The sequence below is a fragment of the Lutra lutra genome, chromosome 17 (assembly GCF_902655055.1).
Source record: "Lutra lutra chromosome 17, mLutLut1.2, whole genome shotgun sequence".
Classification (NCBI taxonomy): Eukaryota; Metazoa; Chordata; class Mammalia; order Carnivora; family Mustelidae; genus Lutra; species Lutra lutra.
Window position 1 is genome coordinate 16399797 of NC_062294.1, and position 20033 is coordinate 16419829.

At 34.4% G+C, this 20033-nt stretch overlaps 1 protein-coding gene across 4 annotated transcripts in view; it reads right to left on the reverse strand.

The window, feature by feature from the left end:
• The window catches only part of NFAT5 (nuclear factor of activated T cells 5), a 113756-nt gene that overhangs the window by 54414 nt on the left and 39309 nt on the right, over nt 1-20033 (reverse strand). For 3 of the 4 annotated variants that reach the window (XM_047709942.1, XM_047709944.1, XM_047709945.1), the window contains one exon: nt 12818-12943. In XM_047709942.1, the coding sequence (XP_047565898.1) occupies nt 12818-12943 (126 nt within the window). Of the gene's footprint in view, nt 1-12817; nt 12944-20033 lie in introns of those variants that run through there. The other variant, XM_047709946.1, reaches the window with a different exon arrangement.

Genomic DNA, 20033 nt, shown 5'->3' on the forward strand with positions numbered 1-20033 from the left:
ACGTTGATAATGACGATAATGATGTACAAAATCCTTCACATAATATTTTACATTCTGGTTAGCAAGACATCACCTAAGTGAAATAATAATGCCAAGTGAGGTGAAGTATAAAATGAGAACTATGGGCCCTTTCTTAGATCTTTCTCAGACCTTCCCAACACCTAAAACAGTACCTTGCATGTAGTAAAAATTTAAATTTCTTATTAAACTGATTTACTGGAAGCCAGTATTTGATAACTATGTTGAATTATATTAAAGTTATATTGGCCAAAAAATGTACCAACATGCCCATGATGAACACATCAGGTTTAAAAAAAAAGGATTTACTACTCAAAGTGCTTAAAATACATCTCACTATAATAGCGTTATCTGATACAGGGAAGGGTTTAGAAGTAACAAGAGTTTAGAGTTAACTATTTGCTACTTCTACAAAGAGTGTGCTAATAACTTTCTTTCTTGAAACTATAAGCCAAATTATTACTTGTGTATTAATCCATAAATTTACTAAGAATAAAAAATCCTTAATATTATCTATTAAAAATACACTGAATTATATCAAAAACATTTTAGATTTCTAAACACAAATTTCTTATTCCCAAGCAATTCCAGAAAAACACTCAAGAACATTACTGGGAATACTGTAAATGTACTTAAAATATCTACAAAGACCTTTCAGTCACTGTATCATTAAATATCAAGAAACAGCTTAACTGACTTTCTACAGAACTAAAATGCTAACGTAATCCTGCCTCATCTATATATTCTTTTTTATTTTTAAGTGGTTATAAACAAAGTATGCTAACTACTGTTCCCCCATTTTTTGGTTTTGAGTCTCCATAGGAATGTATAGACTATGTTTCATTGCTGCATATTAAAAGTACAAAAACTCCTAAAATTTTTTTAATAATTGATTTTCTAAGCAGATTAGTTGTAATGTATTTCTATTTTAGAGTTTTATAATTTTAATGTTTTTATTTTATTTTTTTAATTCAAATTCAATTACTTGACATATAATATATTATGTTTCAGGGGTATATAGACCTGTGAGTCATCAGTCTATTTATTCTTTTAAATCCTTTATCAATCTTTTGCAAAGCTCTAAGTTTTTCTTAAAATGTTTTCTTAAAATTATTCTCTTATCCATGAATAAGTAACACATGAATAAATTTTTCATATTTTTCTTTTATGAAAAAATTATCTTTGAACCTGTAAAAATTTTTATTTTTCTTTGGCTAGAGAGCATAGTGAACCAAAGGGAAAACCATTCTACATTTATTAATGAAAATTTACAATTTCAAAAGAATACATTAATTTTAAAATGTGTAAGTGAAAGGAAGTATCACATCTATAGTGTTCTATGTCTAAGTCTAATAATCCTATTATTAGCAGTAGCCAATAACTAGAACAAATGCCTGTAATGCTGGTGAATATAAGTTGCATATTATATTCTCTTAAGAACTGATGGAATCATTAAGGTTCACTATGTATATTCAAAGTAGCTGGGATAAGGAGAGCAGCAGATAATGCCTACATGGGTATCTTAAAATTTCCAAGTATTAATTTGATTAGAAAGATGAAAATGGACTTTTAAATGATACCACATATAGAAACTTGTGTAGACTTTATATACTCCTTACCTAAACTATATTTTAAAATTAAGAACTATTATAGTTCTAGTTTTGTGAACCGGAAATTATTAGTTTTGTGAACCAGAAATTATTTTAATTACCACATCATTTTGCTGCTTAAAATACCATTTTAAAAAAAGGATAACACTTTACATGGAACTAACTAAACTTTTTATGGAAAGCTTTGAAATTGGAAACATTCTTTAAAGTCCTCAAAAGAAACAAATACCTTCCACATAATTTAAAATATGTGACAGAAATGGTATTTAACTGAGTTTCCGAGATAAAATGTGATCCCTAGCATTTAAATATGCAAATATATTTCATAACTTTCCAACATCAGGGCAAAATCAGTTGAGCTTCCTAACAAAGTCATTAAAACAAAAGCCATAATTATTTTTTTCAAATTATAACATTTTGTAAGTGTGCTTAAGTGAACCAATAGTGGAACGGAGAAGGAGTAAACCATTGACTGTTCAGAAAATAATCTTAAAAAACAATCCAGATATTTGGAAACATTTCTGGTCTAAAACACTATTCAACCTTAGTTATCCTTTTTAAGTATTTCATTTTCTTTCTGGTAACAATGACTTCAAATCTAAAGATCTTGCCTGATAAAAGTCACCAGATACAAGGACATAATTTTAGATCAAAGAAGAAAGATATTGAGAGAAAAAAATTATAAGGCCAACATTCATGTTGCTAAGGGATTGAAAAATCTAGAACACACAAAGTGGCTGCAAACCTGCTTTGTCAACACCTTACATGCCAACCTTCGTTTTCTACTTTCTTCTTCTTCTTATAGTATTAACGTAAAGTTTAAAACTTTACAAAAAGTTTTTAGTTTCAATCAGTATCAATCCACTATTTAGAAATAAAAAAAGGAAGGAAGGAAGGACGGAAGGAAAGAAGAAAGAAAGAAAGAAAGAAAGAGAAAGAAAGAAAAAAAGACTTATGAAGAAGTCTGAAAACGAGACCGACCTATACCCTGGGTGAGATTGGATGGGTTAAGTGTCTCTGGCACTATTTGTCTTCACTATTGACAGACACTGTCACACAACCCACCACACGATGCCTGTCTCTGAATGGCGAAGCTAGAATGCAAGTTAAGTGTATTAATAGAAAAAACAACTAGCATCCCAGCATATAAAATAAGCAATCCAGATTATTTTACCAAAAACAAAAACAAAAAACAAAAATTGTAGGGTTGATCATTTAATTTTAACATGTTTAACAATTTCAATTTCCATTTGTACTTTTCCCACCCAACATAAGCTTACATGCCACAATAAGCAATATTTTAAAAAACAAACTTTAAAAAAATAAAATTATCAACATCCAAATAAATGCATGTGGAAAATTTCTTACCCAAAATTTTTGTTAACTCATATTCACCAATTTGTTGTCCTGTTCACTAATGCAATCTAATCCATAAGCCAGAATGACCTCTCTCAGGTGTTTTTAGGTTGTGCCTTTACCCAAATTCCTTTAAAGAGTAGAAGAGAATATACTCTGACCAAAACACTCAAGCAGAAAGAGGTATCTGTATTTTATTTTATTTTTTTAAAAGAGTTTATTTATTTATGAGAGAGCGCACGCGTTTATGCAAGTGCACTCACGCCTGAGCAGGGGGGAGAAGGAGACACGCAGACTCCCTGCTGAGCAGGGAGGCCTATGCAGGGTTCAATCCCAGGACCTGGGAACCTGAGTTTAAGGCAGCTGCTTAACTGACTGAGCCACCCAGGCGCACCAGAAATACCTGCATTTCAGCAGCAAAAGAATCTTTTCATTTCTCAGGCCAACTTCCACATATATCCTCATACACCTCAAAAAAAGTTACCACTTTTTCACTTTCAGATTAGATATGTACATAAAACGTTTGATCCTAGAGGGTCTATTTTAAAAAATAATTAGCACTGTTGCTGAAGCTGAAAAGCTTGTTATTACTGATTTATTGGAAACCATCTTTTTCTTCCTCAGTCCATCAAACTGCCAATCAGCGTTCTATTACACAATTATTCTCCCATTTTTAATCTAAATTCTCCTAAAATAATTATTTTTACCTTGTCAGAGTATGGGGAGGGGAAGAGGTAAAGGGTGAGAGAGAATCTTAAGCAGGGTCCTTGCCCAGCACAGAGCCCAATGCAGGGCTTGAGCTCATGACCCTAATATCATGACCTGAGCAGAAATCAAGAGTCAGATGCTTAACCAAATGAGCCACCCAGGTGCCCCTATTCACAGGATATTTGTTAAAGAATGTGTCCTAAAAAATAAAATGCTCACAAAATTTGTCAGTGTCCTGATATTTATAGCAATGATTTAAATATATCTTTTGTCCTCTTCAATCCTAAGTATTTAAGCACAGTATAAAATATGTACTAGGTATATATTATGCGATTTGGGGTTTTTTTATTATTTTTTTAAAAGATTTTATTTATTTATTTGACAGAGAGAGACACAATGAGAGAGGGAACACAAGTAGAGGGAGTGAGAGAATGAGAAGCAGGCCGTCTCCTTGCGCCGGGAGTCTGATGTGGGGCTCGATCCCGGGACCCTAGGATCATGACCTGAGTTGAAGGCAGATGCTTAAACCACTGAGTCACCCAGGCACCCCTTAAATCCTTTCCTGTTGGAAAAGGCAGATGTTTTCTACCATCCAGTGATTTAAGTACTACTGGATGGCATAACTGGTCAAAACTGGATGACGACACTGAAGCTCAGAAAGAATCCTTTACCTCAAAGAGATTAAACATAAAAGGGAATAATTATACCAGGTGATAACTATATTTATTACATTGTCAAAGACCCCAAGTACAGGTTGAAGAAGAAAAAAAAACTATTTAACTATTTTACTCCTTGAAAGGGAACATTATGTTAAGACAAAACCAGAGATTATCATTATATTAACTTAGATATGAATTAGAGAAAAACAGTTCTGAACAATGCTATTTGAAGGTCACCTCAATGCTTTATCACGTAATACATTTTAATATATTTAGATTAAATAATAAAGGTACTTCAGTCAACCCTAGTCCAATGCCTTCTCATTTTTTTTAGAGGAGACCAAAAAGGGGAAAAAAATACTATTTGTATCATTAAAATCTTGTAATTTAATTACTTGGGTTCTACACCTGAGCCTGGATTAGAGCGGATATTAGATCCAACTATAGACAAAACAAAGTGTCTAAGCAAAAATCAGAAGATAAGTTATATATGACCCTATCAGAAGTTTTGATACCTGATCGTGCAAAAGTATCACTTCATTTAAAAAAAAAAAAAAGGTGGTAAGAGAATTCTAGGAACTAGAACTCTTTAATAGTCACCTTTTAGAATCATCCCTTTGGGATATGTCTGTTCTCCCCATGACTCATCATCTTCTATCAATGTCTCTTTTATATACAAGGGCTCCTATTAAGAAAGTGTCAACATAAAAGAATAAGTCAGAATGTAAATATTATGGCCCATGTGTGGCTCTACGTTGGCTGACAGGCAGAATTTCAAAGGTAAAAAACAGTAGGTGAGAATGAAAACAAACAGGCAAAATAAGGTTAAAAACTTATTTTTATTAAAATAAGACCTACTTTTTAAAACCTTACAAAAGAGAGGAGAAGGGCGCCTGGGTGGCTCAGTGGGTTAAGCAGCTGCCTTCGGCTCAGGTCATGATCTCAGGGTCCTGGGATCGAGTCCCGCATCGGGCTCTCTGCTCAGCGGAGAGCCTGCTTCCTCCTCTCGTTCTCTCTCTCTCTCTCTCTCTGCCTGCCTCTCTGCCTACTTGTGATCTCTCTCTGTGAAATAAATGAGTAAAATCTTTAAAAAAAAAAAAAAAAAAGAGAGAGAGGAGAAACTCATGTGGGAGGAAAGTCAATGCTTACTGAATAATCACTAATTATCAGGTAATGTTAAGTATTTTATATATCTAACTTTATAACCTTAAGAAAAAGTCGGTATTAGTGTCTAGTTATTGAGGCAATTTTACAAATTTATTTAATCTCCACAAAATTCCGTCTATAGGATAGAAATGATATGACAGCAATCAGATTCAAGTTAGAGCCTTATGATTCCAAAACCCATACTAATTTTATTATATTTTATTTGTGGGAAAAATAAATAAATAGAAATAAAACAATAATATTTGTTGGGGGGGATTATATCTCATTATGCCCATACAGGCTTGGCACTTTGAGGTGACTTTTTTTTTTAATTTTATTTTTTATAAACATATATTTTTATCCCCAGGGGTACAGGTCTGTGAATCGCCAGGTTTACACATTTCACAGCACTCAGCATAGCACATACCCCCCCCAATGTCCATAACCCCACCCGCTTCTCTCAACCCCCCTCCCCCCATCAACCCTCAGTTTGTTTTGTGAGATTAAGAGTCACTTATGGTTTGTCTCCCTCCCAATCCCATCTTGTTTCATTTACTCTTCTCCTACCCCCACTTCTCAGTTATTTTTAATTTCATTGAAAATAACACCTTTTTGTGAAGAAATGACATGCGCAAAATGAATTTTACCTCAGTGGACTAAATAAATACTACTGAAGGACACCTACTTGCATTTATTGATGAAAAGGTAATGTACCTTCACTTATGCCAAAAATAAATTCATCAAGGGTCTAATACATCTCATGCCTTTATTATTTTTTTTAAGATTTTATTTATTTATTTGACAGAGATCACAAGTAGGCAGAGAGGCAAGCAGAGAGAAAGGAAGGGAAGCAGGCTCCCCACTCAGCAGAGAGCCCAATGTGGGACTCGATCACAGGACCCTGAGATCATGACCTGAGCCAAAGGCAGAGGCTTTAACCCACTGAGCTACCCACGTGCCCCACCTCATTACTTTTTAAGAGTATAGTTCATTGAATATTTTGACTTTTTTTTTTTTAAGATTTTATTTATTTATTTGACGGACAGAGATCACAATCAGGCGGAGAGGCAGGCAGAGAGAGATAGAGGAGGAAGCAGGCTCCCTGCTGAGCAGAGAGCCCGATGTGGGGCTCGATCCCAGGACCCTGGGATCATGACCTGAGCCGAAGGCAGAGGCTTTAACCCACTGAGCCACCCAGGCGCCCCATATTTTTACTTATTTTAATCATCTGCCAACATGGTGTTTTTAAAAATTATGAAATAATTTAAAACTAAAGTCCATGTTACCTCTACTCACATTTTAGCCAATGCTAACATTTTACTACATGATTTTATTTATTTATTTTTTAAAGATTTTATTTATTTACTTGAGAGAGAGAGAGAGAGAGAGAGCACAAGACGGGGGAGGGTCAGAGGGAGAAGCGGACTCCCTGCAGAGCAGGGAGCCCGGATGTGGGACTCAATCCTGGGACTCCAGGATCATGACCTGAGCCGAAGCAGTCGCTTAACCAACTGAGCCACCCAGATGCCCTTATTTTATTTTTTAAGATTTTATTTATTCCACAGAGAGAGCAAGAGAGGACATGCAGGGGTGAGTAGCAGTGGGAGAAGCAGGATCCCCACTGGGCAGGAAGCCCGATGCGGGGCTCAACCCTGGGACCTGGGATCAAGACCTAGCTGAAGACAGCCGCCTACCCAACTGAGCCACCCAGGCGCCCGATTTTATTTTTAAGAGAAGAAATGTTAACAGAAACAGGTGAAATCTTTTGCTGTGCCCTACCCTAATCCATTCTCCTCACTTCTGCCCCAGCTGGACTAATATTTATATAATTTCACTGTATTATTCATAAAACTAATTGGTTTTTTTCTTTAAGATTTTATTTTTATTTATTTGAGAAAGAAAGAGCACAAGCAGGGGAGGGAAAGGAAGAAGCACACTCCCCTACTGAGCATGGAGCCTGATACAGGGCCCAATAGATCACAGGACTCTGAGATCAGAACCTGAGTTGAAGCCAAACACTTAACCTTAACAGACTGAACCACCCAGGCACCTCTATACAACTAATTGTTATAAAACAATTACATATGGCAATTGGTATGGCCACACCTTTTACTTATGATATTAATCTACTGGTGATATAAGAAAGTAAGCCCACTTCTGTCCAATAATTTATTAATGTGAAATTGTACAAAACACATAAAAATAGAACTATTTTGTGTATGTATTTTGTCCATTGAAAGCTGAGAACCACTGAGCAGTTTTAAAATGCTAATCTACAGACCCAGGTAATATAAAAATGTGCTTTTTCCATCAGAAACAGAATAAATCAAAACATTTATAAAGTTCTAAAAATTATCAGGAGGACAACAGAAAGGCAAACATTTAAGGAATAAATCAACAGGCATGTGTACTTTTTGTCAATGGTAGATTATAATACAGATAGCCTCCTGAATTCTTACTTGTTTCTGAATTAATCATTATGTCCCAAGTTTGCTAAAGCTTTTCATTTTAATAATGTGATGTTTACATAAATCTATATATATACATACATACATATTTCTATATGTATAAATGTATACCTTTAGATTTATAATATAATTTCAGTAAAAGAATGAGTAGAATTTTTAAGTCTACTTGCAACTTTTTTGTAACTAGAATCTGACTTCCCTCTGGAAGTGGTCCAGTTTTCTAGAAAAAGTAGAAATAACCAAATGGAATAACCAAGATCAACTCACATTTTAGCTCACAATATCAATACACAGGTTACATAGGCGAATCACCTTTCCTGCTAATGAGCTTTGGGTTTAATTTTAAGAGTAATATATTACATAAATGGCCAAAATTCTGAGATATGTTTACCTAGTTAACCTAGGACAACAATCAAAAGTAAATTTGCTCCTCAAAATGTATTCCACTCAAGAAAATACAAATTACATAACTGTAAATACTTTCTAGCACTAGTAAATAAACTATAATAAATTCAATGGACTATGTAATTCTGTTGCTGTGAATCACTGTTATTAAAACTTAATGTTCTCCTAGAAATCATATTCCAATTTTACAGATCTTGAAACTTGCAGAATTAAAGGGTAGATGGTTTTTCCAACTCAATATCTTACGCACTGCTTTGTCCAAAAACTACTGTTATCTAAGTGAAAAAAAATTTTAAATTTAAATTTAAATTTCTTATTAAATTGATTTACTGGAAGCCAGTATTTGATAACTATGTTGAATTATATTAAAGTTATATTGGCCAAAAAATGTACCAACATGCCCATGATGAACACATCAGGTTTAAAAAAAAAGGATTTACTACTCAAAGTGCAATTGCACACGATTCCCTGAAGTACAATGGCAAGAAGAAAAAACTTAGACCCCAGCAGGAAAGAAGAAAGGTCTCTCGTGCCTGGAAGAACTGAGATATGATGATATGCGAACTGTCTAGCACAACTTCTGTTATGCAGTAGGAACTCAAAAATGGTAACTTACATTTTCTTCAACTCATTTTTTTGTACTGCTCTGTTGTTATGGATGGTTTAGAAATTCTTATGATTTTATTAGATGATTAAGATGTCTAAAACAAATGAAAGCATAGCTGTTCTTTGATAATAGGACATTAATGTAGCTCTCTTGGATCCTCTCCTCCAATATAAATAAGACTCAATTAAGTTCTTTCAGTATAGACAATACCTGTTAGCTACTTGTGATTTACTAACTGCTGTGGCATAAAATTCAAAGCACTATTTAATAGGTTTCTCTCTTCCAACGGAAAAGTTTATTAAATGGATCACTTCACAGAAAGTTATAAACTAAAATTACAGCCTTTAAAAACCTCCAGTGATATAACTAGTGGAGATATTCAACAGGTATTTCTATTATACATGCTTAATCTGTGTGTATACCTGTACAGGTTAAAAAGTGCACAAGGATCAGTATCCTGAGACTGATTTATCTGACAGAGAGAAAGATCACAAGTAGGCAGAGAGGCAGGCAGAGAGAGAGGAGGAAGCAGGCTCCATGCTGAGAGAGAGCCCCATGCAGGGCTCGATCCCAGGATCCTGGGATCATGACCTGAGCTGAAGGCAGAGGCTTTAACCCACTGAGCCACCCAGGCACTCCAATAAGTAAATTTTTAAAAATACGTGATTGGTTATACAAGCTATTTATCAATAAAGCTGTTATTTAAGAAAAATGCTTGCCATATCTCTTTACAAAAACTGCCCAAACTCTGGTGTAACTGTTTGTGTTAGTTCTTCTAAATAATACTTGCATTTTAGTTCTTTTAACCTAAACCATACGATTCCCACCCCCCCAAAAAAACAAACAAAAAGAATCCTTTCACAATATACATTTCTTGAGGAACTCCTTATTTTGCCAAAAATGCCATTAATTCATTTGGATAACTTTCTTGTGTTAGGAAAATGGCCCCTTTCTTAACTACAGAAAACCTACAATACTGTTCTGAAGGTCTCTGCTTCTAAAACTTATTCATTCACATACTGAACCTCAAACTCTTAACTACCTTTCTAAACCTCAAACTTTTAACTACCCTTCTAATGGGACAAAAACAGAGGTCTTCAAAAAATGAGAAGGAGTACAAATTTCAGACTGGTGATTCTCAACTGTATCTCCCACATTTTGACACTTGGCCCGTGGAGAGGGGAGGAGTTGTGTAGAAGTAAGCCCTCTTTTCCCCAGCCCCAACCTGGAACTTACCCGATAAAATGATGTTACTGATGGGAGTATGAAAAAGTGTGAATAGTGCAGAGGCAGAAAAAGGTTTGAGATACTCTTTTATCCAATATTCTGAATTGTGGATTAGCAGCATCATGTTTACTCATTCCCTTAGTAATACGTGAAGGGAAAAAAATCTAGATTGGTGAATCTGAGAAACACATTTTAAATAATTAATAAAGACTGTACATGAAAACCTATATGCCCAGCCTCTAAATTTTCAAATTTAAATTGATTTAGAACTTGTGAAACACAAACCTTTATAGCAGAACTAGAAGTCTGTTCCCACCAGGCCCTCATACCTGATAGCAGCCAATCCGGCTCCTTCAAAACTCTGAAGAATTAACTACATCAAGAGTCATCATTTTTATGCATTTCATATTTAAACAGTAAATGTATAGATTAAGAATAAAACTCACAGAAGCCTAAATTAATGTGCCTTTCCCTAGACATCATGTCTTTTGGCCAGGAAACACTGAATAACTGGCAATTTACTCCAAAACCTTCTGACAGTTATGTCACTGAAGATATTCATATGTCAAATAAAAAAGCAATACTATAAAGATACCTACTAATTGATTTCCCTATAATATTCTGTAATTTAAACTCTCTTACCTATAATGTTATATGACAAACACTATTCTACTAATAAGACAGAATCCTAGAATAAGATTATATTGGTTACTAAAAGTAAATTTAAGTAAAAAAAATTACAAATGACTTGGTTTTAGATCACAGAAACTTTCTGTATGTGAATATAAGAAAGCTGTCAATGTTACCTCCTTACACTCTTCACCTTCTTTAGAATGTCAATAACTTCTCAATTCAGTCAGAATTAATTACTTCAGAATACTGCCTTTGGTCAATTCTCTTATTTTCATGATTTTTCAACTCATGTCTTTCAATCTAATTTATCTGGAGAGGATTTTCTCAAATAAATAGAGGGAAGAAGGAAGGATCAACATTCTATTAGTGACCCAAATTCAAGAACTTTCAATATTGATATATACAAACTTGAAATTGAGTTTGGTATTATTTTAAAAGGAAGCGTTCTTTTCCAAACCTCGCTGACATTTTTTCAGCTTTTAAAAGGAACTGGATCTACTGTCAACAGATGTTAAAAAGCACAGAAGAAACAGACTTTTAGTTCTATATAGATTCAATAAGTCTATAAAAAATAATCTCAAAAGATACAAAAGAAATCAGTTAGTCAATTTCTATTTGTGGATTTAAAGTGAAATATTTCATTAAAAATCTTTTTTTTCTTATTTTATCATTTGATACAATTTTTAAACAATATTTAAAATTTTAAATTGCAGAAAAAATATTCAGGGACATTTTAGAACCCAGTGGATATAAAGTAAAACCAGGTCTTCTTACCAATTTGATTACTAAAAAGATCACAGTTAAATCCACAGAATCTGTTAGAAAATGTCTGGCAACACATGAACAGTGAGCAGGGCTGATAAGTTTCTTTGCTATGTTTAAAGTTTTCCTGCCCTCAATCAGGAAGGCTGCACACTGAGTACATAGCTCAGGGAAAAGATCCGTACACAAGGTTAATGGTACATTGGTTAATGCATACAAGAAAAATATATGAAGTTCTAGTACAGTACCAAATCCTTATTTAAACCACAACCTTCCACTTCACTGTTCTTTTTGAAATAAAATGAATTTACTGAAAACAAAACTGTGATGGATTTTAAGTACCATTTAAAAGATGAGAGGTATCATTGGATAAGAAACCTCTACTTAGACGGATAAAACTTCAGAGTATAATTTTTGTCCTTTTCTTTTTTAAACCAAACATACTTAGCAGTGTTTAAAACCCAACTAAAAAAAATAAATACAGTTGGGCAATCTAATATTACTGAATGCACTCATGATAATCAAGACTTTTTTCTATTAGTTTATCCATCAATCTTTTATTCTGGTTCATTAAAAAATGGAACCAATTTTATACAAAGTGTATGATTTGAGAGCTGAGCAAAAATTAACTTGATAAACTTCAAACATTATTTTCCATACTTTTTCATTGATATTACAAAATGTCTTTACATAAATATTACATTCAAATCTTCCATTACTTTCAACTGACTTTAAAAGAAATCTAAAGTCACATGTTTTTAAATGTAGGGAAAAGGTTATAATAACACACTACAAACAGAAAAGAGACTTGAGTACTTGAGTCCTTTTTCAGATTATACAAAATAAAGCATTTTTCTCTTTCAGCAAATTTTAAAAAATAATAATTAAATAGGGACTCAGATGTAATTTTCTATCCATAGCTTGGTATATAACTTTTTTATGTGCAGTCAACAAAAGAGCTTCAAGCTTATTTCCACAGCTGAAGATAAGCTCCTAGAAAATAAATAGCACTAACAGTTGTGCCAATGTGAAATCTTAAGAAATAAGAATTATATCAAGAAATGTATATTGAAATATTTTAAGGTTAAAAGTATATTTTTAAACCTCTTTTAAAAAACCCTCAAATCACACTCTTTTTGATATGAACTTTGCCAGCACTGTTCATGTTGGCCAGATAATACACTAGTTTTCTTTAATAAAATAAAATGAAATGCATACCAGCAGCAACTACAGCTGGAGGAGGCGAGCCTGCCTCACCACCACTTGTCTGACTCATTGATGCTACAGATGTTTCTCTAGATGGAGGTAACTGTAACTCCTTTGGGAGAAGATCATAGACAGATTCTGTAGGAGGAAGGAGAAAAAATTTTTAAAAGAGTGTAAGTCAATAACCTAATACATAAACATGAAATTAATAGGTCTTTTCACTCAGGAGGAAAACTATATTATTCACACACACACACATAAAAAGAACTCCATATAACTACTGTTGTAAAGAATTATTAGCAATTTTTTTTTATTATTCAATTTTACTGAAGAGTGAATTTTCCATTAGTTCTGTCCCCTGTTTTCTTCTTGGTCTCTTCCTTTATATTAAAGATGCTAAGGCTATTAAATTTTAGAACTGAATAAACTCAGACAAAATATAAGAAATGTCAAATAACCCAAAATGGTACAATCTCTTTCTGTGTAATAATAAGAGTGTAACTTACCATACTCTTATCAGCTTTAAAATGGCTTCTCCAATGAGACCACTAGTCTAGCCTTACTCTTCTACCTAGCACCTTAAAGCAAATACTTTAATTCACTATCATAATGCATTTTTCTCTCCCCCAAAAAGCTAAACAAGGAATGTCATAGCTCAAGGAAATATTATATTTTTATTCTGAGCTATCTCCAAACTCTAGAAAGGCACAAGTATAGGATACTCTTAAATCAGAAAGGATAAATGCCTAAATTAGAATATAATTACTTCTATGTTTGTTTTTTTAAGATTTTATTTATTTATTTGTCAGAGAGAGAGAGAGAAAGGAGAGAAAGCGCAAGCAGGGGGAGTGTCAGGCAGTGGGAGAAGCAGGCTCCCTGCTGATCAAGGAGCCCAAAGCGGTAAGATGGATACCTCTATCCAAGGACCCTGGGATCATGACCTGAGCTGAAGGCAGACGCTTAACCAATTGAGCCACCCAGGCATCCCTATCTTTTATTGTGTTCATATATCTTTTTAAGGTACTTTATAATCACTGTCCATAAATTTATGTTTATATCTACTATTTTAAAAATTCATTTATACGGGGCACCTGGGTGGCTCAGTGCGTTAAGCCTCTGCCTTCAGCTCGGGTCATGGTCTCAGGGTCCTGGGATCGAGCCCTGCATCGGGCTCTCTGCTCGGCAGGGAGCTTGCTTCCTCCTCTCTCTCCCTGCCTGCTTCTCTGCCTCATTGTGATCTCTCTCTCTGTCAAATAAATAAATAAAATCTTTTTTAAAAAAATTCTTTTATAGTTATTATTGTATGGTTTGGGGCACAAATTAATTCTCAAAATATCTTGTAAAGGTGGTAGAATCAATGTTGGAAGGAAGTTCTTTTTTTTTTTTTTTAAAGATTTTATTTATTTATTTGACAGACAGAGATTACAGGTAGGCAGAGAGGCAGGCAGAGAGAGGAAGGGAAGCAGGTTCCCTGCTGAGCAGAGAGCCCGACTGGGGGCAAGATCCCAGGACCCCGGGACCATGACCTGAGCTGAAGGCAGAGGCTTTTTAACCCACTGAGCCACCCAGGCGCCCCTGGAAGGAACTTCTAATGACCACTTAGAATCATATGCTCATTTTCAAAAGAATGGAGACATAGCGTTTAAGGAACTTGCCCAGTATTCCAAGAAAGCCAACACTCCAACAAATAAAAAAGACTATTAATCATTTGCATGAGGGATTAAAAAACAAAGGTAGCTCTCTAAGACATTTTATCCTTGATAACAAACAATACTTTTAGTTTCTGATCACTGAATATATACATACTTTGATCCTTCCAATTAATCTTTGAATTATGTATACCAACTTTGACATGGATAGATGTAAGGAAGAATGGCCTGAAAGAAAGCTAAAACTAGAAGTTTTACAATTAAATGATCTTTACTCGCAGCACAGAATCAACTGAAAATTGTCTTTTGAAAAACTCTAATACCTAACACTTGGAGAACCTAATTAAAACAGAAATGCCACTATCATAGGATATTGGTTTTAAAACAATAATCTGTCTCAATACATGCTGAGAATAAGACTTCCTTATGCATAAAAGAGAAACATACTCAAGTCCTTCCTTTTTGTCCAAACAAACCAAAAGGAAATATGAAAATAAAAACAACTTAGATGAAAAGAGAAAGGGTCTATCAAAATATATTTCCATCAGGAAAAAAAAAAGTCCTAGTAATAGCCCATCATTGACAGCACTTTACTAGTTTAGGAAGTATTTCTCCACTTCTTTAATTATTAAATAAGTCAAAACAAAACAAAACTGTGTGGGCTGAAACACTCTACCTTTCCCAAAGAAGCATATAAAATTGAATCTATATGAGAGGTATAAAAGCAATGTTAATAAAAATACACTGTAAAGTAATTAAATATTAGAACTTATTATGTCTTAGCTCTCCGCACAATCTACCCCCCAAAACAAAGTAACATGCAAGGTGAAGTAGAAGGTGTAGGAAGCATGGACTCATTCCTTCATCAAAGGTATTTTCTGATTAACTCAAGTGTTCGGAAATTAAAGAAGTCAGAAATTTTATCATATCTATCCAAGGGAAGAAGCATTTAATATAGTCATTACCATCATAGGCTCTGATTTCAAACATAACTGGGTTGGCTCTGTTACTCCAAACAATCTAAGACTTAAATCCTCATTTAAATTTTTCTTTTACCCCATTATCTTGAAGAAACTCTCCCCAAGCTGTACTTGTACAACCCAACCACATATACTGGCCTTACTCTTAAATCTGCTTCCCATAAGACATAAAAAGATTAAAGGAATGTAAATTATGCTGTTAATACTAAAGTCATTTACTCCTAAATTCAATCCAAATTACAGTTTTACAGTATCCACTACCCAATGAAAGAACTCCTGAACAAGATCATAGATACTTTAAAATCCACGAAATTGAGGGGCGCCTGGATGGCTCAGTCATTAAGTGTCTTCCCTCGGCTCAGGTCATGATCCCAGGGCCCTGGGATCGAATCCTACATCGGGCTCCCTGTTCAGTGGGAAGCCTGCTTCTCCCTCCCTCCTTCCCCTGCTTGTGTTCCCTCTCTCGCTGTGTTATCTCTGTCAAATAAATAAATAAAATCTTTAAAAATAAATAAATAAAATAAAATAAATAAATCCACGAAATTGAAAAATAGTCCTAAGTTGGTACTAACCACTTCATGTTAAGACATTTTATCTATTTTCCTTGTGTTATCTTTTAAACTAGTTAAATAAGGAAGGAATGAAATTCTAGGTTTATAAGCACATAATATGAAGACCAAGACCAGGAAATCCATAATGGAAAGGCAGTTTCTTGAGGAAACACTTCATTAGAAAACAAAAGTAAAATCACTTCTAGATTTCTTTCTTTCTTTTTTTTTTTTAAAGAAGAGAGTGAGAATGGACACAAGTTTTCTTTTTGGGATGGCAAAAATATTCTAAAATTGGATTATGGTAACAGTTACACAACTCTGTAAATAAACTAACCACTACTGAATTTGTATATTTTAAATGAGTTAATTTCATGATATGTAAATTATACATCAGTAAAGATGTTTCCAGAAAGAAAGAGAGAGAAAGAAATAGAACAAAGTACAAGTGAAATTGCACAAGAGCAAGATATGTCTCTCACTGTTCCTAATAAACCTCTGGATAAAAATATCTATTCACATAGCTCCTATTTGTGAAAAGTGAAATTATGAAGGCCAAGCTGCACACTAATCTAATTTGCTTTTTTAAGGCTCTTCTATTAGAGATCAGGAAAATGCCACAGATATAGTTATCCTAAATTCAGTAAAATATCTGACGAAAATCTTACAAAGTTCTCATAACCACGATGAAGAAAGGTAGGCTTAATAAAACAGATGACTCTGAGCAACAGCACCCAAAAATGTATGGGTTCAACCTGGAAGGAGGTGGTTACTACATCAATAACTTAAAGAGATCAAATCTGCGAATAACATAGGCTTAAGAGAGGTATATTGTGCATCATAATTCATCACAGACCATACCACACCGGAATATCTACCCAAAGGAATAAGTGAAATTTAGTTGGTAAAAACTGTTCCTGTACAATGTACTGAAAGGCACTTTCTCTTTTTTTTAAATTGACAAATAATTTTGGTTTTGTTTTCTTTTTTCTTTTCCTTATTTTAAATAGGCTCCATACTGGGTGTGGAGCCCAATGTGGGGCTCAAACGCATGACTATGAGATCAAGACCTGAACCAAGATCAAGAGTTGGATGCTCAACTGACTAAGCCACCCAGGTGCCCCTTTATTTTAAGTAAACTCTATGCCCAGCATGGGGCTTGAACTCACAACACCAAGGTCAAGAGTCCCATGCTCCACCAACTAAGCCAGCCAGGCACTGTTTTCTAAGGAATTCTTTCCCTGGTCGGCCAGGATTGAAGTGACTATCGTCTTATCTATGTTTTCTATTTATGCTGCTAATAATTTATGCATTAATGTTTAACCAACTCACTTAACGGTTCATTATGAATTTCAGTTGACCAAAATCCCAAGTAAGTGCACTGCTTAAATATCCCTGTGGTAGAATTAGGACAGGTATAAAATAACTTTATAAATAAAAAAACAACTTTGTTATGTGTAACAATACAAATAACTTTGTTATTAGTAACTTTTGTTATTTGTTACTTGTAACAAATAACTTTATAAACAGAAAATTTTTTTTTAAGATTTTATTTATTTGACAGAAAGAGATCACAAGTAGGCAGAGAGGCAGGGAGAGAGAGAGAGAGGAGGAAGCAGGCTCCCTGCTGAGCAGAGAATCCGATGCGGGGCTCGATCCCAGGACCCTGAGATCATGACCTGAGCCGAAGGCAGAGGCTTTAGCCCACTGAGCCACCCAGGCGCCCCTGTTAACAGAAATTATTAACATAAATATATGAAAAAGTGTATGAAAACTAGGCAGAAAGGGAAACAAGCTCAGAAGATCAAGACTTTGTCTTACGTTGGTGCTATACTGTAGAGCCTATGGTCATTAGAAGGGAAGAAATGGAGGAATTAAATTATTTTCAGATACTGAAAGCAAACCAATGTTTCCCAGTGTTGGGTGTTAAGGAGAACAATGTAAAAATGGGCTGACTGGCTGGTTTGTTTGCTTGGTCATTCAGTAAACTCTAATTGATCCATTTATGTCACTGATTATTTTCTGGGTCAATTTGGTCTTTTATTCTTCAACACTGGCTTTGAGTTGTTTCACTATACTACGTCAAACTCAAAGTAGGCAGAAATCGTATCCTGAGGGCACAATGCAGTGAAAGAGAAGGGAAAAGTTGGTAACTTAATGGTGCAGCTTTTTTTTTTTTTTTTTTAAATTTTCTCAGTTAGGAAAAATGTTCCCTAACCGCTGATAATCCAAATTCCATTTTCTACTGTATCATTCTGCAAGTTGCTCAGTCCCAAGAAAAAGTGAAAAGACTTCAAACCCTTACACTCTCTCACCTTCCCCAGAAAGGATCTAGGGAGATAAAACACAGGAAACTCTTGAAAAAAGGCATGCTTTTCTTGCTCTCGCTCAGTAAAATAATATTAATAATACAACTACCATTTATGAAGTTTTTGGGGATGGCTCTGGCACTGTGGAAAGCTCATTACATACATTTTAACTTAATTGCAAAACAATCCTGTGAGGTAGGTTTTACAAATAAAGACTCTGAACACTGTGCAACAGTAAGAAATGAAAAACAAACATGATACAAGAAAAGAAAGGAACGATAAATGTAAAGTTCATTAGGACAAAAATTTCCTTTGATGGGGAGAAAGGAGACAGGACAGAGGAGGAACTGAAATAAACTGGGCTGGACAGTGGGCTCACAGATGTTCTCTTACGAAAAATACAAGAAATCAGTAAATACAAAAAAAATTAAGATTATGCATGGATAGTGTGTAGCTTCAAAGAGTTGCTATAAGATGATCTGCTAAAGAGAACTCTGCAACTTATCAGTCCTTTGTTGGAATTTGTGTCCTTGCCTAACCTTTTTTTTTTTTTTTAAAGATTTTATTTATTTATTTGACAGACAGAGGTCACAAGTAGGCAGAGAGGCAGGCAGAGAGAGAGGAGGAAGCAGGCTCCCTGCTGAGTAGAGAGCCAGATGTGGGGCTCGATCCCAGGACCCTGGAATCATGACCTGAGCCGAAAGCAGAGGCTTTAACCCACTGAGCCACCCAGGTGCCCCTTACCTAACCTTTCTTGACCTGACAGCTAGCATTCAATGTTCAACTGCATTAGGGTCAGAAACTAAAGACCAAATTTGTCAGAGAGCCCACTTACTTTTTAGGACTTTTCTGAAAGCTTTCTTACTTACAGGTAACAAAATAAATAAAAGTTATACACAACTAGTACTACAGACTTAACTGCATGCAGAGATGAATGCTAAAAAGACAGGAGGAAAGGAAATAAATTAGAAATAAATTGTTTCTTTTTAACTATCAAGCAAGCAGCCATAAATGAAAATACCTATGGTAAAAAAGGTATTACTTTGTTCTGGGAATGCTTTAAAATTTAACAAAAAATAAACTAATGATTCAGCACAGGTATTAGTTATTCAAATAATGACTGCTCCCTGCATCAGATGCAAATACTATAATACTGAAAAATCCATTTATAAATTTTTGTACCTTATTTTAAAAATTGGGTAAATACAAAGCTAGTATAGCACCTCAGAATTAAAAGACTTTCAAAAACTCCTTGCAAATGGCTTGGGAACTAATTGCCTTACCCTTCCATCCCTCTATTAACTATCTCAAAAAGCTAGTGAATCCCACGGCTATGGTTTCACGTCAGACATTCTACTACAAAATGCCTGGCACCTCCACTGTGCCACCACAGTTCTGCATTGAAGAGAGACAACATTCATTCTGTTCAGGCTTGACAGTCATCATACTTGGCATCTCCACTGGAAAAATGTACGGGCAGCAGGTCTACTGGATATTTGGTTTCTAAAAGATTATAAAGTTATGAATAGCTAGTAGGTGATGCTCTTTTTAACGAATTTTTCTCATTTAAGTTTAAGTCAATTAATAGTTTGCTGTCACATATTTACTTAATCATATCACTTCTTCCTGAATATATTTTATTACTGTTTTCCTAAAACAATCTGGTATTTTAAGGTATTTTAAATTTATACAGCAGTACAAATTATATCAATTGTGAAATAAGAAAACTAATTTGAATTCCA